This window comes from Actinia tenebrosa, unplaced genomic scaffold (genome assembly GCF_029948245.1).
Source record: "Actinia tenebrosa isolate PJP-AT-01 unplaced genomic scaffold, QUT_ActTen_1.0 PGA_scaffold5__44_contigs__length_20552954, whole genome shotgun sequence".
In the NCBI taxonomy this organism is placed as follows: Eukaryota; Metazoa; Cnidaria; class Anthozoa; order Actiniaria; family Actiniidae; genus Actinia; species Actinia tenebrosa.
In genome coordinates this window covers 4,135,080-4,159,344 of record NW_028292582.1, presented here as the reverse complement: position 1 = coordinate 4,159,344, position 24,265 = coordinate 4,135,080, and the positions used below count along the sequence as shown (strand labels likewise).

General features: G+C 36.5%; 1 protein-coding gene across 1 annotated transcript; it reads left to right on the top strand.

Moving 5' to 3' along the window:
* The first annotated feature begins 935 nt into the window (after positions 1 to 935).
* On the top strand, positions 936 to 21,788 carry LOC116290563 (nonsense-mediated mRNA decay factor SMG5). Its single transcript, XM_031697625.2, has 21 exons — positions 936 to 1,155; positions 1,726 to 1,824; positions 2,680 to 2,803; positions 3,901 to 4,051; positions 5,677 to 5,760; positions 6,221 to 6,313; positions 6,631 to 6,709; positions 7,139 to 7,258; positions 7,713 to 7,772; positions 8,131 to 8,399; positions 9,015 to 9,635; positions 10,020 to 10,168; positions 10,264 to 10,339; positions 10,642 to 10,820; positions 11,511 to 11,567; positions 11,729 to 11,830; positions 12,368 to 12,421; positions 12,777 to 12,930; positions 13,437 to 13,527; positions 13,980 to 14,057; positions 20,811 to 21,788. The coding sequence occupies exons 1-21, from the start codon at positions 1,073 to 1,075 to the stop codon at positions 21,052 to 21,054; spliced, it is 2,967 nt and encodes a 988-aa protein (XP_031553485.2). The 5' UTR covers positions 936 to 1,072; the 3' UTR covers positions 21,055 to 21,788.
* Positions 21,789 to 24,265: the final 2,477 nt, after the last annotated feature.

Here is a 24,265-nt window from a genome sequence, read left to right as displayed (position 1 = left end):
TTTTTTTTTTCAGTCAAGATAAAGTACTCCATTTTACGAAAGAGTAAAAAAAATCGATTAAAAAATGCACCAGAACACTTATTTTTTACGCGCGCCTTGGCAATAGTTATCGCGATATAATTCCCCTATGTCGTTGATACCACTCTTACAAGGAAGGAAAGTCCATTGTCAGATTGTGTTTGGGAAGATGGCGACTGGACTTTCCTTCCTCGTAGGAGTATCTATTTATGTTAAAGATTTTTAACAATTAATCGCCGAAGGTAAAGTGAATATCGGGGAGTAATAACCGAAACGAAGTTGATGTTATTATTCCCGATATTCACTGAGCCTGAACCTGTTTTAGTATAAATACACAGGTGATTCTTTCAAAAAAAGATAAAAAAGAAGATAAAAGACACATTTTTTCCCGGTAACAGCATCTAAGCCGCTGGCCGCCGTTTTGGATTATCGCTGGAGGTGATTATCGTGTGATAATATGAGTTTCTTGACCAATCAGCGCGCGAGATTTTCAATAATCACCTGTGTATTTATACTAAAGGGAAAACCAAGGCGCGCGCGAAAAAAAAATGTACTAGTACTTACTACTACAGAGGATATCATCTTGACCTCGAATAAAAGAAAAATTATTCATTTTTTCCGATTTCATTTTCACCTTTCACTTTTATCGCGCACACATCGTGGGCTCAAATCGAACGTTCAGTGACGTCATTTAGGACGTCATCCATCTTTTTGCGTCAATTCGTTACCTGATTCGTTACAAACAAAAGACAAAAACAAAATTTTTTAAAATTCCTGATCTTCAACGCGTACGTTTGTGACACTCTGTACAGTTGAAATTTAAAAAGATTGTGGTTACATATTTCGGCCTGTTTTACTCTGCATTCTACCCTCCCCACCCACGCATTTTTCACATGAATCAGCGAGGGGCCTGGTCCTAGAGGTTCTCAGTCAAAAACATGGCTGCCGAGAGGGAAGTAGAAATCCGCTCGATATTTTGTCGTCTTGATTTTCCCACCCTCTTAAACTGCAAAGAGGTTGTGTGTGTCTTATAGCATGAGGGAGGCATTCAAGAATGAGAAAAGCACTACCTCAAGGAGATACTTACGCGAAAAGCCGAGAAAAACAAGTCAAATCGTCTGTGTCCCGTATATACAGGTGATGAGTCAACATGGAGTCTTTTTACATGCCTTGCTTTCTATACTCAAAAAATGCTGCATCAAATACCAAAAATATTAATAAATAAACCTAAATGACTTTACAAATACCGAACATTTTGAATGACAGTCGAATTAGCGCTTTTACAAGTAGTTTGACGTATGTATTTATGAGTTTCTAGTCGATTTTGTGATAGTGAAACTAGATCTAGATGCGTCATAAGATTTCTTGTTTTTAACGAAATCATTAAACATAACCTTGATATCCTGAAAATTATTACACATTCCTCTATAAATTTATACTTCTTTTCGTCTAGACAACCAAAAATACGACTCCTCCGGAAAGTATCTTTTTCTCCAATATTAATTTTTCGAAATATGTTCACAAAATTTAAATTTAAATTTGATGAAATTTATCACACGTAAAATCATTTAGAAATCACAAATTTTACGATGCATTTTTTGTGATCAATTAGACTATCTGGTAAATATTTAGGTATAAAATGGTTAGTGTATTCATGTAGTTCTAAAAGAGATGGACTAATATTTTTATTGTGTGTTATTTCAACAGATCTTCAGTACAGTTGGCACAGAGACTTGACATATTATGCAAATCGGCTACAGATTGGAATGAGTTATTCCAGGCCGAAACATTAGGAATCAGACAAAAGTATTTATTATTATATTTACCGACTATTATTTTATTCGCTGAAGGCAAAGTGATTATGGGTGAATATTTACTGAACTTCTCAGTAAGGTAAATATTCACTGTAATCACTGAGCCTGAGGAAATAAATTGTTTAGTATGATCTTAGACTTGAATATCAGAGAAAAGACAAAATGCAGGCTAAGAAAATGTTTTGGCATTACTTTTGTTTCAGAAAATTTAAGAAAACCTTATGATCTTCCCTTGCGCATTGATTGAATCGTCTCAGAATCACTTGTCTCTCCACCAATCACAGTGCATGAAACTCAATATTCAAGACTAAAATTGACTAAATTTTATTATCATCATCATCATTATATAAAAATGCTTGTTCACTTCATAATATATACTCACGATTTCCTTCAGAATTTCAAATGTGTCTTTTCTTGGGGTACAACCACATGACACAAAATAACAATGAAACAGCAATCATATTGGTTGATCTAACAAGAGAATCTAATGAGGAATGCTTTGATATTGTCAATAGGCATTATTTATAGGCGTTCTGGGGAAAAAACACTGGTCATACTAATGGGTGGTTTGAAAAAGTAATTTATTTCTTGCTATTTTCTCATCCATACCCCTATGATCAATAATCAACAGTCCCTTATCACATAGCTTACAATCCCCCAACTTTGTTTTCAAAATTTGTTTATAATTCCAATAACCATTCTAAATAGGCTAGCCATACCTCATTCTACTTTCAATCATATTTGGTTTAAAAGAGGACTTTTATCATATAACATGTAGGGAACATTTACATGTATCCAATAAAATGACAAAATCTTGTTAGTTATGATAAATCTTTTGTTCAAACAGATTAAGAAGCAATTGTGAGCATTTAATGTTTAACGATCAAAAAGAGTATGGGAGAAAAGCAGAAGATTTACTATGGAGAAAAGTGTACTATGATGTCATTCAATGGCTAAGGCAGCGCAGAAAGGTACTGTATGACATGAAGCAGTTTTTGTATGAACAGTTTTCATATGAAGAATACCAAGTGTATGAGGTGTTTGGTCACAATTAGATTTTCTTTTTGATGGATCGTATCGTGAAGTAATTGCTCACAATGTACTCAAAAATGACATACAAATGTATTTTATTCCTGTCTCTTTGTTGCTGTTTACTAAGTTTTATCATTGTTTCTGGTTGTTAATTCGCAGTGGTTGAGACATACTTTAACAGGGTAGCATACCGACTCTGACTGGTAGTGAACGGACTAATAGTGAAAGTACATGGTAACTTACGGACCGGTTACCTAATTAAGATATGAAATATATACACAGTACCCTTACGGCATTAAGCTTTTCACAGTCATGCAAAACATGCTCTACTATATAACAGACTACTAGAAACTGATATTAGCACAAAGTATGGTGGGAAGTTCAATGTAATACCAATAAAAAACCTCACTCGATCCTACCATAGCTGTAACTGTAAAGGGTCCACAGTAATTGGCTATCTGCTGTTGTGGTTCCTAGTCCATCTCACTGACTTGTGACAGTGAAGCAAATAAAATAAAATAAACCATGTGCTGTGACAATGAGAAGCTATTTCAGTGTTACAGCATTACATACTGTATAAATGTACTGTACATGCTGTTAGTACCAAATGTTTCCCGCTTGAATGAAAACAGCTCTTTTTTACACTTTCAAATATAAAATGTTAGTACTCTAGAGTGCTCACACTAAACCTGTGAAACAAATACTAATTTTTAGTACTAAATAGTGATAATCAAACAAAGAAAACAAAGGATTCTGTACTGAGTGCAAACAATAAATCCGTGAAACACTAATTACTAATTTATAGTACAAAATAGTGCTAATTAAACAATAGAAAACAATGGAATTTGCATGAAATTGTGCTATTTCGTATTACTAAAGTGTCACGGATTTACTGTGGTCACTATGAATTACTACTAATTAGTACAAAATATTATTCACGGGTTTAGTGTGTGCATGCACTCTTCTTCATATTAGAATAATAAATTGTAAAATTAGAATGAATCTTTTGTCTCATTTAGTTAAACCTTTGTTGTAGGGTTCTGATGGTGACATTGAAATTGAAAGTGCATATCGTACCCATCTATTGTCTGCCTCAGGGTTTTACTTTCGTTTATTGCTGAAGTTGCAACAACATTATGACATTAAACTTGAGGGCATAGTATCTTGGACAGCATTGGAAACAGAAGGTATACTGATTAATTAATAGAGCGTTTTCATGTGATGTCACAGCGGCCATTATGGGGTACCAAAACAATACATTTTCTATCGTCCGGGAATTGAACTCCATTTTTATGCAAATACTGTGCAGAAAGTTTCTATTGTTTATGGCTGCCTTCTCACGTGGGTGAAAACGCTCTATATGTGCATACAGTTATAATTCAAAAAGGTTGGTGAAGGTTTTGTTGCGTACTGCAAATTGCTTGTTGCATGCCCGGGGGGGTACTCTTGCCCGTTTAGGGTAGAGATGTGCCGCTTAGCCCTCTGATACCTGATCCTGTTCCAGAGTAAAAATCGCTGAAATTCATACCCTCTTCCAGAGCAAGATAGCTGAAAACCCTGTTACAGAGAGGAGAGAGCATGATTTCATATACCCTGTTCTAGAGCGAGCCCAATAATATATACCCTGTTCCAGAGTAGAATCGCTGAAAACCATACCCTGTTTGGCGGTACATACCCCTATAGCGAATATAGGGGAGCACCCCACCCCCCCCCCCCCCCCCCCCCGGGTTGCATGCTGCTTATTATAAGCTTGAAATTATGTATTATATTCATATGTAAATAATGTTAGTGCAGAAGATTATTATGCTAGTAAAATGCGTGGACTGTGAAGTTTGGGAAAATTCCATATTGCTGTGACCTTCTACTGATTGAATTCATTGCCCATGATAAGCTTTGTATGCAATATGGAATAAAATCTTTACCAATCTTTTTTGAAATAGCTGGATTCATGATTCTCAATCTGAGAGCAACAATTAATGTGAATGCAAGTGCAATAGCCCACTTCTGAAATATGGTTCTGAAATATGAGGCTGCGTGCTGAATTAAATTTATTGTTACCGACTGTCTAGAATGACTGAGCATTTAGCACGTAGCCTCATACTGAAACCTTCGTGCGTGACAAGCATATCTCGGAAGTGGGCTACTACTAAACCCCATTAACATATGTATACTATAATTAAATATGCATGCTTTAAATATTGTCATCATGTTATTTTATAGTTAGGATAGTACACATAGTGCTGATTGGTCGAAAACTGTGCTTTATTATTGAACGGAGCACAGTGCTAATGCTATCCATGTGCTCAAAGTGCTGCTAGATCCTGTGACTGGCTTTTATTTTGCATAAATAAATTCAATACCGTAAATTAGTAGCTATAAGATAAAATGAATAAAACAGCTTTTTCCATGCTCCATTCAGTAATAAAGCACTTAGGAAGCACCGTAAGCACTCAAGAAGTACACTTACTCCTTACACTTCTTTCATGCTTATGCCACTTCCTGCATGCTTTATTATTGAACGGAGCCCGAAAAAAGCTGTTTTATTTGTTAAATATTCTATTTTGAACAGACGAATTCAGCTTGGAGCAATGCTTTCCCATTTCAGATCAAGTGGCATTTCTTTTGGAAATGAGATTCCTTGTTTGAGTTACATGTATATCCATTTTCATGTGTCTTCTCATGTGCAACCATTAAACAAAGAAGTAATACTCTAAACTAGGAAATGACATGTGGGCTGAAATAGGAAAAATGAGGTCTATAATGGTTTTTTAATGTCTTGTTTTAAAATAAAATTGATTGTTTCCATGTTTAGATTCTTCAGGTGATTCTGACAAAGAAATCAAGGACTGGGCGTTGAGAGCATGTCAGAGATGTCTAATAAGTCTTGGTGATTTAGGTAAAAATCCGCCTTGAAATCTTAAGTGCATAGACATAAAGGTTCCTTGTTTACAGAACCTTTGGTTTTCTTGCAAAGATTACAGTATAACAGAAGACCCTTGAAACTGGGGGTGGTAAGATTTCGATAACATAGTGTCCATTTATTACAACAGTTATTTATTCATTTGGATCTCCACATCTGTTTCAACTTCTCTCTGTTCTGTGTAGCTTCAGCTTTAATACCCATAATAAGGATTACTTATTGTCTGAGGGGGTAAAGTGCACTTCATACAGTACTCAGGAAAATTGGACAACATAGTCCTTCTTAGATAATATTCAATAATCAATATTTGTTATATATTAGATAATGGCAGTATAGCTAGTTGCAAAACACCCCTAGTCTACTGCCTATTGTGTTCAATTTTTGATATCCCATTATTTTATTGCTACTTACTATTGTATTATTGTCTTTATTATAGCACGTTATCAACAGGAATTTGAATATTTCAACAAGAACATGAAGTTAGCAGAGAGGTTTTACTTGGAAGCATATCATCTTAACCCTGCTCTAGGTAAGAAATTTTGATCGAACAGAATTACAAACTTTGTTATACTGTTGAGTTTGGCTTCTAAAAATTACACAGAGCACTTGTATTGGGCTTCCTGTGTGAACGGCAAGAGATATGGCTATAGTTCAGCTCTGTTTACCACAGGAAGACCTTTCAAAGAAAAAGTCATACACATATGCATGTATTCTTATGGAGTTTATATAAAAGGCAATTATACAGAGAATAGATGGAGAGATAGGGAGGGCTAAATCTGAAATATCTTTAATTTCACACTGATTTACCATACTTAACTAGCTAGTAATCATGTCATTTATGCTTAGGTATGCCACATAATCAGCTTGGTACCTTACTAGGTGGACTGTCATATGGATGCGAGGGTGTATATCACTACATGAGATGGTAAGGCACTCTGGATATCATTGAGCAAAGTAGTGTAGTTAATTAAGCAAATGATGTCTTTTTCCCCCACAATATTGATGCTGACTTTCTGTATTGATCGGACCAGATCTATTGGCTATTAAAAAATAATGGTATTTTGTTTAATGGTTTGCAAATTTCAATGAGAAAGATTACTGATATTGATGCCTCTAAACAACAAATATCATTACACATATTACATATTTTGGTAGCTTGATAGCTGATACAACAAGAAATATGCAAATTTGTTAATGACAGTAAGCATGTATTCATCTTAACAGTGGCTAAGAACTAAGAGTGTGAGAAATTTGCAAATTATTACATTAGAATGTACTATTGGTAATCTAAAATAACTTTAAAAAGTTTGATCTTCAAATTAACAATATTTGTCATTTTCTTTCCTCTTATTAGCATGATGTCCAAGGAGAAATTTGAAGGAACTGAAGGAAATCTGATGAGACTTTTTGAAAAGAATAGAGTAGTGGTTATGAGCTTAAAAGAGCTGCCTATTAATGCACCGGTTGCTGAGAAGTAAGTACTGTGCAATTTATGCAAGGGCGGATCCAGGGGGAGGGTCGGGGGGTCGCGACCCCCCCTATCATTCCTGAGGTCAGATGGGCTTCCTGTGGTAAAAATGCGACCGGGATTCCTTTGCCCACAACATTTTCTCCTGAGACCCCCCTTCAACAAATCCCTGGATCCGCCCTTGTTATGGTACAAGATATTGTGCATATTAATGTGATTTGATGGCTTGAAAGCATTCCCAAGAGAGTCAAGAGACAAAGATATGGCAGTCATGTTGTTGGTATTAACAATGAATGCTGATAAGGATCATTTTGTTTATTATTTCCAATATTATTGCAATGACGTAACCTGCAAATGGAGGATTAGGGTTCCAAACACCCTCACATTCAAAGCCTAAAGTCATCATGATATTAAATAGTGAAAAACTTAATAAGTTCATATTAAATGTTCTGTATTCCAGAGTGAAAAGATTTCTTGTGTACTTTGTCTATCTACAAGATGTTCTTAACAACCATGAAAGGTAAATTAAGAAGAGAAAAATTCCAATAAATTTATGCTGTCAACACCTATATTATGTTATTTTTTAAGCTTTAATTGTTAGTGAATATTGTAATTTCCTTCCTAACATGATGTTAAAAAATTATACTAGTTAAATAGATGAATGGATAGATGCATGGATGGATGCATGGATGGATAGATGCATGGATGGATTGGTCAATGGATGGTTGGTTGGATGGTTAGTTGAATGGATGGATTGATACAGGCATGCATGAATGCATGGTTGTACTTTGGTAGTGATAATCAGTTCTATATCTATCTTATACTTATCATACTTGTATGCTATATACTATTTTGCATACTCTTATATCTTTGTGTAGTTCTGAAAGTTGCAATGAAGAGATAGGACAGCTCTGTCAGTCGGTTCTCCAAGACATGGATATAGTTTTGTCCCTAGAGAAAACCACCACTTTAGCAGAGAATGGTGAAAAGCAAGAAAGCTCCATTTCCTTAACCAATGGTGAACATGTCAATGGAAAAGCTACCTCAAGTGATGAGAGCAAGAGTGGAAATGTTGAACTGACAGAGCCATTAATGGTAAAAGTTGCTGGTGCTTTGATTATGACACTGATGAAACTCAAGGCTGAGGGTATGTTTAACTCATGAAAGAAAGAATCAAGTTACATGTACTAACATTATCCTCTCTATATTGGGACATTTGACATCGATCGTTCTAAGATTTTTGCAAACCAGGTTCTGTGAAAAGTCTCCTTCACAGTTCCTTTCGCCATCTTGAAAGGTAGCCATGTCTTTGAATTGAAGCGAGATGAACGGTGAGAGAGACCTGCAAGTAATTGTCAAAGGTGTTAAAAAAGGTCTCTATCATTGCAAGGTCACCGTTCGTCTCGCTTCGATGCAAAGGCACAGCTACCTTTCAAGATGGCGCAGGGAACTGTGAAGGGGACTACTACTGCTATTTTCATAAACATGCAAACTCTGTAATTGTGGTTTGGCCATTAAAATTTGGTTTTCTAGTACCACCAGTTAAAAATATGAAAGTAACTGACGGATAAGTTTTGATTGACGGCAGCAAAAACCAAATTTCAGCATTTGCAGCTCCAGCTACCAAGTTTGATGTTTATGAAAATAACTTAAACACATTTGGGTCACAAGCATTGTCAAAAACCAATCTTATTTTTCATAAGTTAGAGTGCACTTCTTTGCATGAATGCAACACCATTTACTATTTGTTATTTGTGTTTAGGGTCTTCTGAAGCATCAGTAGCTACAGCATTCACCTTGGCCTTCTTGTCCCAACTCCTACAACAGTGCATATCTTCACTAGAGCAAGATCCAGCTAACAAGAAGGTAAACTCCACCAATGCAAAGCTAACAAATGGCAAGACAAATCTTGATCAAAACTTCATTGACAAAGAACATGAGCAGCTAAAGAAAGTACGACAGCTCAAAAGAGCTATCAAGACCCGCCGCAGAAGACAAAAGAGGAGAGACATGAGTAGTAGCTTGGACAACTGTAGTGCAAGTGATAGCGATACAATAGAAATGGACAGTGGTGATGAGAGTGACTTAAGTGAAGGGGGAGTGGAGGATTTAGAAAGTGAAGATGAAGAAAGTGATGATGTTTATGTGGAGAGTGATTCAGAAGAAGAGAGTAGCTTCACTAACAGTTCTTCTCCAAGATCTCTGTTCTCCAAACAAGAAAAGAAGGATCCCAAGAAAGAGGTTTTGAATGGAAACTCTTTGACTGAGGCAGGGAAGTTGTTGACTCAGCAGATCATGAGAGACAACTTGATGTCCAAGAATGGGGTTGCATTTGGGAAGGTGACTCAGATTGATGCTAGTGATGTCAGTGATGTAGAGACTGGTAAGTTATAAATTCCAATAAAAGGCATTTGTTGACTACTGTACTGTAGTTGATCCCCGGGGGGTACTCTTGCCCGTTTAGGGTAGGGATGTGCCGCTGAGCCCACTGAACCCTGACCCTGTTCCAGAGTAAAAATCGCTGAAATTCATACCCTGTTCCAGAGAGGAGAGAGCGTGATTTCATATACCCTGTTCCAGAGTGAGCGAGATTTTATATACCCTGTTCCAGAGTAAAAAAAAAAACCCTGTTCCAGAGTAGAATTGCTGAAAACCATACTCTGTTTGGCGGCACGTACCCGTATAGCAAATATAGGGGATTACCCACCCCCCCGGGAGTTGATCATTTCTAGTATGTAATTTACAAATAGAATTTACTATTTGCCAGAATGTTCTGTCCTGTCATGGGGAAAGAGAGAGGAGTTTGAAGAACTTGCTGTAGTTAGGAGGTTACTCAATGAGAAGCTGTTACCAGCGATTAAGATCATGACTGACTGGCTTACTGTCAACCCTGACATCATTTCCACTTGTGTTGAGGTGGGTCTTGATATTTATTTATCTAACTTTGCTTTAAATGCCCAAATAAAAAATAATAATCCAATAAATGTTATTCATCATCTTTGATGCTGTAGAGTTCCTCCTCTCTTTGGTCCAAGATGGCATCTTTGTTGAACTTACTTCCATCATCGGAACAACTAAAAAGTACAGGTTAGTTTTAAAGTGAAGAGAAAGCCATCTTGCTCAATGAAATTATCCCATTGCTTAATGAAAGGGAGCAATCAGTAGCCTATGTGTTCCCCCATTTATGAAAAGGGAATCATGATATCTTGATTTCTGGTTTCAGGCGGTAGAAATAGTCAGAATACTTTGAGGACTTATTTTGATATGTTGTTTTGACTTAACAGCTGCTAGTTGCATATTAATTCCCTTCAGTCACCTCCAAAAAGTCAGGTAGTTGATAAGAACAAAAACTTTCTTTATCCTTTCATACATTTTTTATCTCCCTTCAGCAACTGGAAAAAGCAATCTGTGGAAGGAAATTGTTGGACAAGAGATGGATGAAAACTGGCAGCAAACATATGCCCTTCCTGAAGATGTGTGTATGTATGGACTTTATCCACTGATAGAGATACATAGAAAGATGAACATGTATTGGACAAGGCCCCCAAAAGAAGGCAGATGCTTGGAGGTAAGGTAGCATCCTTATAGGAAAAGGAGGGGAAATCTAAGCTATTTTTCACAAGTTGTTACATTATCATCAGTATAGTGGAATACTGTAGACTTGTTTAGCTTGGGCATAACGTTTTCCCATTTCAGACCACATGCCATTCATTCCCTAGAGTATCATTTCTTTGTTTAACAGTTATGCATGAGAAGACCTATGAATATAAATATGACTCAACAAAAAATCTTATTCTCTAGAGATGGATAGTGTGAAAGGGGAAAACATTATGCCCATGGTAAAGAATTCTATTCCTTCATGCCATGCCCTGAGCATTTACGTCATAGTATGTACTGTAACCAGTGTGTATTGAAGCAGTATTAGTTGGAAAACCATCCTAACCAGAGTTAATAGAGGGGAACCCCTATATTAGAGAGTTTTAGATTTACGTTCACGGAAAACCTGATACGTCAGTTGACCAGTAAAAAATTCTTTTAAATTACTGAAAAAGAATCGCAAGAAAGTCCAAGTAGTAGAAAAACAAAAGAGTATCTGCGCTTGGTGAGAAGGTTTGTAAAAGGTAAAGTAAAATAAAGGAAAACTATGAAAACGTGGTCACGTTTGCCGTTTGCGGGGAGAAAAAAAAGTCAATCTAAAACTCTCTATTAACTCTGTCCTAACTGCAGTAGATATAACCTCACTTTTCACCTTTTTTAGACGATCATCAGGACTTTGAGTTTGAGGAACTTTGGATTCAAGCTATCGAGAATGAAGGTAAATATACCATAATTAAACTAAGTTAGGAAGGCACTCGGTTTTATCTTCCATTTATTATTTCAGCATCTGTTTTTATCTTGTATACACTATGGTAATCGATAAGGCTCTGTTTAGGTGTTGATAATTTTAACTTTTCTTTCTTTTTCTCGTTTATAAAGGCGTTAAAATCGTTTTCGTGGAACGAAAGTAACAAGGTATTTCTTGGTCCAAATCAGTTGGTAGAGAAAGAGAAGAAAGAAACAGAGCTCTCTCAACATGAGGTACTTTGTTGTTAATTTTTAATCCAAGTTTTTTAGACAATCGATTCAGCTTGTAATACAGAGGAAACGAGTGTTTCTAGATACGTGCACACTATAAAGGAGAGTCATAGACCAGAGCACCAGTAAGTGTTGATAGCAAGAGTTTAAGCCAAATCCACAGAACGATGTGACTCCATTGCAGTATAAACTATCGGCTCGGAGAGAACTCTTTAATCACAAAGATTTATCTTGAGTTTGTTATCTTGACATAGAACAAAATAGAATTTCGTTTGCATTTTTGATAAGCATAAATTTGAGGAGGAAGGAGTTGATCCTCTTGATTTTCAAATTAGTATTGTGTAGATCGTAAGCTAGCACTTAAATGAATATGTAGAGATCCCAGATTACATCATGCTTCGCAATAAAACCATACCAGATCATTATTACCACTTGGTGTAAATGACATATTGTTGGACATAAGACCTACAGTACAACTCCCATGATGCATCATCACTACTGTACCTGCAATCTTTCAAGTGCGATTGATATCATTTTTAGGCTGCCAGTCGTCGAACACAAGTAATGAAAACCATGGCTCACCGCAGAATGCAGGTAAGTTGAAAGAAAGAATTCAAGCCTTCAGTTTGAAGTATAGTTAGTCCTCTATCTTTCAACATGTCTTACAATGTACACACTAGGGTATATTTATATGACATGGAAATGACTGTAGTAAGTCCTTTAGCATGTCTTACAGAACACTAGAGTGTGGAAACAGTTGACTGTGACTGTGTTTTCCACTCACTCATGCCAAATCCTTGACATCATACATAAGCTAGCCACCATGGTGGAGGAATAAAACCAAATATTTGTTGTATCATCCAACACAGCAGCCATGTCATTTGTTAATTGTTTTTTTAGAGTAGTCGTACGCCATTGATAATTACAGATCTTTTTGATGGTGTTTCAGTCTGAAGTAAGCAAGCTGGAGAAGTCATTGCAATCAGCTCCAAAAGGAAGTACAGCATACTTGGTACCAGATGCCCCAGCATTGTGTTCTCAGCTCCATCTCATTCGTAGGTTGATAAGCATGGAAACTTTTGTGATGATCATACCGATCCAAGGTAAGTTGGTGGGTTATAGAATACTACATGTAGAAACACGTAAATGCTAATATTAACAGTGGTTCCACCGAGCAGCTCTTCTTCCGCTGGACTACAAATTAGGAGGAAACTTGGAGAACCTGGAGAAAAACCCATAAGGCCATATTCCTTAAAAACCTTAGGACTTTCGTCAATACCCTGAAACAACTTTTGGGCTGACCAAAGGCAGGGCACTCACAGATAAGATTGAATTAGAATTTAACGTGTTTAGAATTAGAATGTAACGGTTTTGCGGAGGGAGGAAAACCGGAGAATGCATGGAGAAAAACCCTTGAAATAAGGGAGAGACCTAAACTCGAGACCACAGAGGCGAGTGTAGTACCGCTGCACCACCCTTGATTTCCATATAGTCGGAGTTACAAAGGCAATTTTCCCAAAATTGTAGGTATTTTTCTCACATTGTGAAAACAGGAACCAGTGTCTAAAACTCGATCTTTCTCATTGTTTTTTAAATATTATTTCTCTAGTGATTGCAGCCCTTGACAGTCTTAAGAAGCATGATACTGGAGCAAGAGAATCCATCAAGTACCTGGAAGGAGAGTTCAAGAAGGGAAACAGGTGAGTCATGACAGTAGCTGATCACCGTGTATTAGGCTTTATAGGTACATACAGCTGTGGGCGAAGGCAAAACTATAGCTAAATACCTCTTTACCTTGGGCGTAATTAATCCCATATCAACAAGACCTGTCCAATTAAGAAAATAATTGGACAGTTACCTATATGGGATTAATGAGAAGCTGTATAATTAAATATATTATTATCATTATATATGATTATATATTTATAAAATTTTTACACAAGTGAATATAATAAATCCAGCGCGCTCATTGGTCATAATTTACGTCGAATGTAACGCGCGCACACGCACGCTCGCTTGTCGATGTATGCCGCTTGAAGAGATAAACAAAATTTAAGAAAACAAAAAAACTCCCTCTCCATTACTTATTAAATTCACTTGTTTTATTATCATATTCCTAGAATATATAATTATACTGGTTTCTCTCTTGTAGGTGGATCAGAGCTCAGAAGGACAACGAGACGGTTGAGTCAAGCAAGAAACGTGGACGATACGATGATGTTGCAGTCTGGTAAGTAAGACCTGTATACTCATCAATCAACTATAATCCGTCTGCTGTTTTTTATTAATTAGGCCTACACACTTAATGCTGCCTTAACCAACTGATCTGAATCTGACTGAGAAAAATCATTAACCAATTAGAATCGAGAAAATCTGCAAACTTCGAGGTGTCACTTTTGCCCTTAAAATTACGGATTTCCAAGTAAGCAAACCAAAAAAAAATAACGTCGCTAATAAGAGGTTGATAAACAGTGACACATTAATTAATGCGTTAAATATATATATATATATATACATTTAACAATTATTCGCCGAAGGCGAAGTGAATATACTTGAATTTACTTTCATTTTTCTAATTTCCTCAACGGAAATTGTAGCAAAACGATTGCCGGCAGATGCCATTTTGTTGCTGTTTTGTTCAATATTCCGAGTTTCAGAGGTGAATATCGTACAATATTCACCTCCAATTAACCAATGAGCGCGCGCGTTCTTAGGAAGTACACAGGTTGGTATATGCTAAACATGTATATTCAAAGCCGGCAGTTTTCACTAATAGTAGGCTATGACTCATGACCTAGTAATAGCTCATCTAATCAGAACTCAGCATTGACTAGTAAAAATCAAACAAACAAACACCTTTATTTGGATTTGACTAAGGTAATTTAAAAAGGTATTTTAGTAGATGTATGGAGCCTTAAGCCTTGTTTTCGAAATAAACAAACGCTCTCCCTCCCATCTAACCGTTAATAGACCCCTTGCAGCACTTTGTAATGCAGCTCAATCTGGGGGACAAAACAGTAGGTTCCAATTCTCAGGAGATTGGAATTCTATTGCAAGGGGTCTATGGGGAGGGAGCGTTGCGTGACGACTCTAAGAACGGCTGCGGGGGAGACTAGAGGAGAATCAATTTTGTTTCCTTATGGCTTTTTATGCCTCTGGGGTTGTAGCAAAAAAACGCTTTATATTTCCTGTCTATACCTTATTTATTAGGAGACGTACGCAAAGACAATAGTATCATCTGATATCATTCTTTACTCTTAGATACCGCCTGCGCGCAGAGAAAACAACATAAAGTGCAAGTCTTAATTTCGCGGCTCCAAACCACCAACTCCCGCGTGCTACACAGTACGTATACCACTAGAACACAGTAGCGGCGCCTCGTCCAATTGCTTGTAATCTAGCAGTAAAGCTTGATTACCTATCAAAGATTATTTACGCCCTCTTGCGCATTATGATTTTCCTGATTTTTTTTTTTTTTTTTTTTTTTTGCGTTTCATTTTCCTTGATTTATGCCTCAAGGTTGAGTTAAATAGCAGTGTTAATAAACTTGCTTAATTCGAGTTTCGCTTTTTTAAGCTTGCTTAATTCGAGTTTAGCTTTTTAAGTTGTCAACGACTGTCCTTTGTGTGGCACTTATATAACTAGACATAGTCCTCTTTATTAACTAGGAACTAGACAAGTGGGTGACTAGTACGAAAACAGCCCTACTAAAAAACATCAATACTGACTCTTTAATAATAAATGGTCGCCTATAAGAGGGTGGTTGCAAAACTGCCAAAGACATTTAATCAGAACTTGAGGCCGCCCTTTATGTGCCGGCAATAGCAAATGCACTTTTGAAAACAGTCATAACTCAACTATTATAGAACTGAAGTTTGTTTAATAATAGCTGTCTGTAAAAAAAGGTGCTTAAATCCAGAGATTGAACTACAGCAGTATCGTTGTACTTAAGTTCAGCTGAAGCAATTGCTTTTTCTCTCTACCCTAGACCACTATTGACTGACCACATTGGTGTGGTGAGTGTTGACTTAAGACACCTGCTACTATTCATCATAGATCGATCTCCATTGTGTGTCAACAAGTTAATGGCATGCTTTCAGTGGAAAGCTAATTTTGGAATCACAGAGAAAAGGGGCTTTTTGCTTAATCAACTCATTACTACAGCTAGACTTGAAGGCTCGCGAGAAAATAGTCGAAGGAAATACCTTTTTATCTCTTTAAACCTAATTAGGCATTCCAAGCAAGTTACTGAGGGTTTTTACGTTGTTCAAAAAGGACCATCTGCTTTTCTTTGCTTTAGATTCTAGTATATATAACCCTGAACTATATCGTCATATTTCCAAAAGTTATTAGTCATATAAGCCCAGCTCCCATAGTGATTAGGATTAGGTTCATGGCTAGCTAAAGTTAGCAAGGTAGGCATCATGTCTAGGCTTCTTTGAGTTACGAACAAAATAGTCATATATGCATACAACAGACCCTACGAGCAAGCTGTTTAAACATATATTTACACCGTTCTAATCTGTTTATTTTGTTCTCTACTATTGTGTTACTCTAGCAAATTATGAACTATTTGGTTACCGTGTTTATACCAGAAGATAGAAACCTGCTTGCGCAAAATCGTGGGAAAGAAACATTCATAAAAGCAATATAAAACGTCCACTCGTGTCTCTTTGCTATAATATAATCAATATCAACTCTCTAGGAAGCGCAAAGCACTCAAAAAGGAAGATAGCATATACTATACCCCAGACATACAAACGTCTGTAAATTTGTCAATTTTCAACTAAAGTTTTCTCGGCCAATATAACACCTGACATAATGAATCTTCGCACTAAAGTAAAAATCCTCTTTCTAGTGCTAGTATTGGATTTTTAATTTAAATCATTTCAATTTTCACATGCATCCAGGCTTTCTCTATCATATCTGCCTTGTGTTTTGTTTTTAGATCCTGACTGACCGGTTTTGCCGGTTTTAACAACCATAAATTCGGAATTTTATTAGACATTCAGTAGCCAGACTTAGGAGTCGGCTTATTTTATATAGAGGTTTCCATGTCTTTTCCCTTTTTGTTTATTTATTATCCTTGTTATCTTTGATTGCCAATGTGTATTTCCTCGCCTTGAAACTCTATTCATTAAGTCGTATTTATCCTAACTAGTACACAAAAAACTCAACGACCGAGTTATTTAACCATGAAACTGGTGCTTATCGATCGTTATTTGTTTTAAGGTTAAACACCCGCTGAAGTTAAGAAAGCTGCTTTTGAATCGTTAGTGGCGGATCATGTGGCTTAATAGTCGTTGTTTACTGGAGGAAAAGATGTAATGTTTTGTAATTACACATAACAATTTATATGGAAAACAACAAAGAGATCGATCACCGATCTTCTTAGGGGAAAAAAACAACCGGCTCGGGTCCTTGAAACTTATTATTGTCAAATCATAGTTTATTTTCGACTATATTGAGTCAGTTGTGAAATAACGAGTAGTTACTTATCAGCACAATTTGATTATTTGGTTATTTTCTATGAACTAAACTTTAAGATTATCTTCTAACAAACACCCACTTATGAATATTGAACAAAAGCTACGGGTGGTTCGCGTTTATGGTACAAAAGAAAGCATTGTAATGTGCGGATTAAGACAATACCGTCTTGCGCTAGAACCACATGGTTGAAACGTGACTTGTCGCTTCAAGCATTGGTTTTAAACCAATCAGCATCAGAAAGTAAAATATGAAGACCAGTTCTAGTTCCGAATATGTTGGAAAGGCAATTTAGAAAGCTCTTTAACTACAAGAGATTTCACTATAAAGAACCTCGCGTACTGTAGCACTGAAGCGGTATTCCCTATCTCTTCATATTTTCCATTTCCTTATGAATATGTGGGAATGAAAAGAAGGGAAAAAGAGAAATAAAGAAATAAGGAAAAGAAGAACAGAAATAACTGAAATAAAATGAAAACGAAAATAGAAAAGTAAAAAAAGAATGATTAAGAGTTGGTCACACTTTTTCTCAATTATTCGTTACTTCTCCCTTAAAATAACCGTTGATATATAATTTTAGTTAATATGAAAATATTCGGTAGGTTAATTTCTATTTTTAACGATCTTGGTAATCTCTAATGGCTATTTTCGCGAGAAACAATTATCAACTGTCGGTCAAATATTTTAAAAAAGATTTCTAAACATCTAGTCAAAATCTGCGTGACTCAAGGAGGAATTTTCCCATTATAAAACTGACTTGACAATTACCACAACTTGTGGTGTAAACACGGTAAAAATAGTAACTGCTTTTTACAAAAATAGCTCAAGTGCTTAAAGATCTAGGCTTTTTGCCCGCCTGGCTTATAAACATCTTAAGAAAGGAAGTCAGAGATGGGAATAGTAAACACCAAGATAACCACCCTTTTTTTGAAAACAATTATTATCTTCTTCTCACATCAGAGTAGAGTGTTGGTTATTATTATCCTGCCAAAAATCTTTTTTCTTTATCCGGTTTTTCATAATACGATATCATACTGATTTGCAAATAGTAAGTGTTTTGTTTATTCAAGCACCGAATGTCAATTATGCTCCAAGGGATACGGCACGTGGGGGTGCATGGCGGGTGTTCATGAGAGGGCATGACTTTGAACGCGAATATTCGTGTTGTAATAATTGTGTTTGGAATTAAGTCAAATTTAGGATGGCTTAGTTAGATTCGCATCTTATCTATCATATGTGAGTAGAATTTTTTAGGTCTCTCTATGGGTCTCTTTCTTGATTCGAGGGTTTTTCTCGGGTTTTCGTTCATCCGCCAAACCTACCAAGCTAAATTCCAATTCGATCCCTGAGTTATCCATGCCTTGACTTCGATAAGCCTAGATGTTGTTTCAGGGTATCATTCGATAGAATTTAAAGGTGTTTGGTTATGATGCCTTGTCACTGCATCAATTGCAAACAGTCAATGATGTGAAACCCCTGGGGGTGTGGAGTGTTAATGTGGGTTATCTTGGCGGACTGTTTACGATCAGTAAACTTCAGTATTCCCTGACCATTACCAAGCAGCCATGTATTATAGATGACGTTGGTGATTGTAGGCAGTTTAAGCTATTATCTTGAAAATTAATTATATACATTTTTGGGCTTGGTAGAGTTGATTTAAGCGCGTCCTTGGTCACCCCCTCGGCGATATATATCGAAAAGAAACATTTAAACATTACCCACTAAACTTCTGGTGTGGCCCGCAGACATTACGATCACAACTAGTGAATTTGTTTTGTCTTTAGTTATCAAATGCACTATAAAGTTCGGCCGGAAATTCGGATAATAGTGAACTCTTTTCTTTCCTTTTGTTTTGTTATTTTTCTATTCATTTTGCCGCTGTTGTTGGTTTCTATTTGTTTATTTTCAAAACGAGTTGGATTCACATTGTTTAATGCGAGTCAAGTTGTTTGAGTGATCTGTCATAGGCGGTCAATATTTTTAATATACATGCAGGTCCTGTATTATTTGCTAGTACATAAATCCGTCTCCAATCCGTATTTAAGTGGCATAAGCGCGTATGTCACAGTAGGCCTCGTGGTTAGTCCCGGTGTTGATATTAGAAATCATTGCCTACAGGTACGACTGCAGGTGGATGAGCTAAGCTTTTTGATCGCTTTGACAATGTTGATTGTCTCGACAATACCAAAATTTCAAAGGAGATTCTTAGAGTGCATACAATATATCCGTTAAAAAAAATTGTAAGAAATTGCACAAATTTGCACGAATTAGGAAGTTCAGTAGACCTCACATAGACTGTAGGCCTACAAAACTTTGCTTTATAAATTTGTGCAATTTTGTTAGTTAACATGGTATGACTATTCACTGCATTAGTTACGCTAAATTGCTTACATTGTCTTGACTATTACGGTAAACTTTAGAGCCTTCTTTAATAAAGCTATAAACCCTAAGCCTCCTATTGTCATAGGGTAGGCGGTATGTTCATATTTTCGATTATTTTCGGATTGGTTGAATTGTACGAAAACCATTTTATTGTTACGACAGGAAGTACCACTCATCTTCTCGTTGTAACCGCAGTTGTAAGTCTATACCGTGCGATTCCTACGTACAAAAGCCACTTATTTAAGAGCGGATTTATCGTGAAGTTTGATGACAAAGGCCGCAGTAGATTTCGTTTGAGTTTGAAATTTACTCACTGTGATTTTCAAATAGCCTTTAAATTCAGGCATTTTTATTGGATGGTTGTCCAACTTGTTTGTTTTAGCTTTTTGATAGGGTAGATGATAGGATATTAATAACATCAGCTTTATTAACAATATTGATAAGAAATGGGGGTTCATTCTTAATCACTCGATTTCAGAAAGCGCGATCGCTTACGAAATAAATATATCAAAAGGAATGTACTTGGAATGCAGATGATGATAGCAATAAAATCAATAGGAATAACAGATGTTATTCAAATATTAATGTTAATGATGATAATCTTTATAAGATGGTGATGTTGATAGCAATTATAATAACAATGGTTTCAGATAGTGATATGTGTACTTAAACTAAGTGATATAGCGACTGGTATGCATAAAAATTGCATAATCTTGACATTAATCTCTTTTATCGTATTTTCTAATGTGCCTGCCTTTGAATAACGCACTCGGGGTTTAAAATATCTCGTACCGCGTACCGGTCATCGGAGAATATCCTGCTAGAATTCCTGAATTGCACGTTACGTCATCGCGGCCATGTTGGTGCCATTTAAAAAGAGATTTCTCATTATCATCCATTGTTAGCGGTACCACAATGGCCGCCATCTTTCTAATACTTTTAAATCGTGTTTATTTTATTCATTCGTTAGACACTGAATAAAATCAATAGTAATTTCTTTGTTCGTGATAAAAAGAGCCTGCGTGCCCAACTCAATGTAGGGCTGCGGTTAACACCCACGCAGTCGGTTTAATCATAGGTATTTAATCTTTCCACATCACATTATTTACCACAGGAGATTCAACCAGGTGGTCAACTGCTGTCGTTACTTCGTTAATCAGACCGGCCAAGGCTTGGTTACGTTGTTGTTGGGGATCAATGCCATGGGGAGTCCGCAGAAAGGCCAGAGAAAGCGATCTGCGGCTACTGGTACCCAGACCACTCCAGAAGTTGTTGAATTTGCTCGCAGTTGTGGCGTAAATGTGGAGTCTCTGAGGGCGTTTTGTGACAAGTACACAAGCACCAGATCAGTAACTTGAAGCATGTGGCTAGAAGATGGTGGGGCTTATTCCACGTGTGTTAAGAAGAAGAATACCACAAAGACTGTGGTAACAACAGACCTCCAACGGTCACAATCAGTTCTAAAGAAAACAGTCTGATAGGCACTTAAGAGATTCCACCAGGCAGACTAGAGCCGGGCTAAGCTGTATTCAGTACTCTATGCAAATCAGTTTTCAGACGTATTTCTAGAACACTACTATAACAGTCATGCAAGAAAACATCTAACACAGGCCAATGATCTCTTGCCTTTGTGCATTTGAAGGTTCAATGGATCGAAACTACTTTAGTAGAAATCGTTAATTTTATCGAAGATTTCTAGAGTGGTCCTAATATATACCTTCGTTTGGTTGAACTATAGGTAACAAATTACGACAAAGCTAGATACAACATAGCCAGACACGGAGTTAAGACGTTACTAGACGCATTGCGCAGAGCTAGACTAACAATTAAAGGTTTTCATGGTTACCAGGGTTTTTTTCTAGTAAAGTTAGGTCGTTAAACGTCGAAATCAATCAGGACACTTACCCTTGACATTGTATATTTTAGCTTAGGGGACTTTTGGAGCACCTTCAGGCAGCTTGGTTATGGTAAAGATATCAAATCCAATGGCGCTTGACTCAGTTTGCACATGTCCAATTTATCTGTAGAGCAAAGGATAAAACATTCTGTAATTAGGAATGGATCTATTAAAAACTCAATGTGGTGTACTGAATGAGTCTGTCTGTCTTTGATATAACAAAATACTGTATTTAGCACTCCGCACAATCTCCTAAACTTTAGATATTTTGCTTAGACCTTTGGGGAGCAATAGGATGCAGCATGCCGTACGTTCCTAGTTAGACAATTCGTCATGCTGCCTCATTTTCTGCAAATGCTGGCACCGAGATAGACCAGATTGTACCTTTTTTCAATTTCTAAGAATGGGGCAAACATGAAGACTGAAGGCATTTCGTCCCTCCCCCATCCCCCCTCACTTCCAGATCGGACCCCTAACCAAAAAAAATTTTACTTGGCAAAGACAAGTCCTTTCACGACAGCAAATATTTATTGAAAAGTTAATTCTTTTAAATACAAGACTGTTAGTGGGAAATACACTTAAAAGATGCCGCTGCAACATGTTAGCATCCATTGGTAATACTTACGACTTTAATAGGGATATACACGACGTTTACTTTACGTCATGATATTTTAATGATAGACTTTTACTCAACATTAGTTTTTATCCCGTTTTACCCAATATTTCAAGTATGCCTCCAGACGTTGGTGGAATTTCGAACGTGCCAACCCCCTCTCCAATATTTTAACGTAAAAATCCTGGTGCAGTTTTTTTTTTCGTTGTTGAAGACTGGGAGTAATGCGAGTTTGCCGCCATTTTTGGAGCCGCAGATTTATTAATTCTGAGAGGCGCAATTATAAAGGTAGATCTAGTCTAAACATTAGTGGAATCTTATTCATGGTTAGTCTAGAGGGCGTACATCTAAAACAGTCCAAAATGAGGTACTGGTTTTCGAAAGCCAATTACTCGAACAGTTTTCTACTAATTTTGTTGGTAGCCAATTGGAAATCCTCTTGCTAATTGACTATTAACTGATCTGAACCGCCCTTGGGGATAGTCTAATCCGATTAATGGCTTACAAATCCCACTTGCTATCAAATTTTAAAACGACTTAGTATTGAAAATTTGATTGCTTTAGCCCGTTTGTACTGGTCTTAATGATCTTGTTTTCAATACTAGAATGCGTAATAATCCAGGACTCCTAACGACTGAAGGGATTTTGATGTCAAAAGTTGGTAACTTAGCGGTGGATTATCGGGATTACTGCTCTTAATATGATGTGCAAGACAACCTCGCGCGCCATAGAAATGCCATATGAGAGATGACACTTAAAACATATCTCATGACTCAGCGTAAACACAGTAACCTTAACCTATAAAAGAAAAACAGCTTTTATGATATAAATGGAAATAATAAGTAGGACTGAGGAAATGATGCCGCATCCTTGAGGGGTATCATAATACTTTGTGTACACAGTGGATTGAAGGCCGTGCGCAGAATAACATATTATCAAATGACAAGACCGGATAGAAAAATTCAAGGAAGGATTCATATGTCCTGAGCTATCAATGTACCAATGTAAACTATGGCTCTAATGTCGCTCCCTGCAATAATAGTTAGTGAATCGATAAAATATCATTGAATTATTTTAGGTCTTATAGGAAAGGATTGCGTGTGAGCCCTCTGTGGAGTCTATCACAGTGCGGTATCTGGTTGAATAAAACGAAAAGAAGATGAAATGAAAAGATTAAATCAGAAAATTAAAGTTTCGTGGTGAGCGTCAATTAAGTTGTTCTTTTCAGATATATCGATGAAAGGATATAAATATTTATTAGCAATTAGATATCGATGCCTGTAAATGGGGCCTAGTACAATGATGGGCAATTACAACATACTACATTTCGTAAAAAGCGTGGGGTTAAGATACTGTGAATTGCTTAAAAGCCTGTCTTATCCTGTAACGGAAATCGATCACATTTCAAGAAGTCACTGACACGCAAATGCACTAACAATAATAAATTTAGCGATCCGTTCCGACCCACGTTAGCAGGCTTGTCATTTGAGTGTTGTACGTAAAGTAATGGCTATATTGTTTTGAGGCTGGGAAGTTTGTAATTGAACAGGTGAAGGCTAAAGATTTACACAAGTTGTACAACAAATAGACATTTTCAAGAGAACATTTGTATGCATTGTCTTAGATGTACAAATACAATTCTAGCTTTTTTTCGTACTCTTATAACGTCAAAATGTCAATCAATTGCATGGAAGTTTGATTTGTTTTTAATATTGAATGTCAATACAGGCGTTTTAAAAAGAGTTTTTTGCCAAAAAATGTCAATTGAGGATAAACGGAACTCCGGACGCCTTCTAAGCGCCTCATGATTTTTTTGATAATTTTCCTTTTCCTTGACCATCTTTACTAAAAAACCTGTCAGCAAACATCATATTGCTTATCAGTTATTCTCAAAGCTATTGTAACGGTGAAATGAAATTCAAGAAACAGTCTCTTTCAAAAGTCTCTTTCATATTCTCTATTTGACTTAAAGTTCAATATTTAAAGAGTAAAGCGATAGAACAGCCTTGTTTACACAAAGTATTTAATTGCGCTTTTTTCAATCAGCTTTTTTATATTT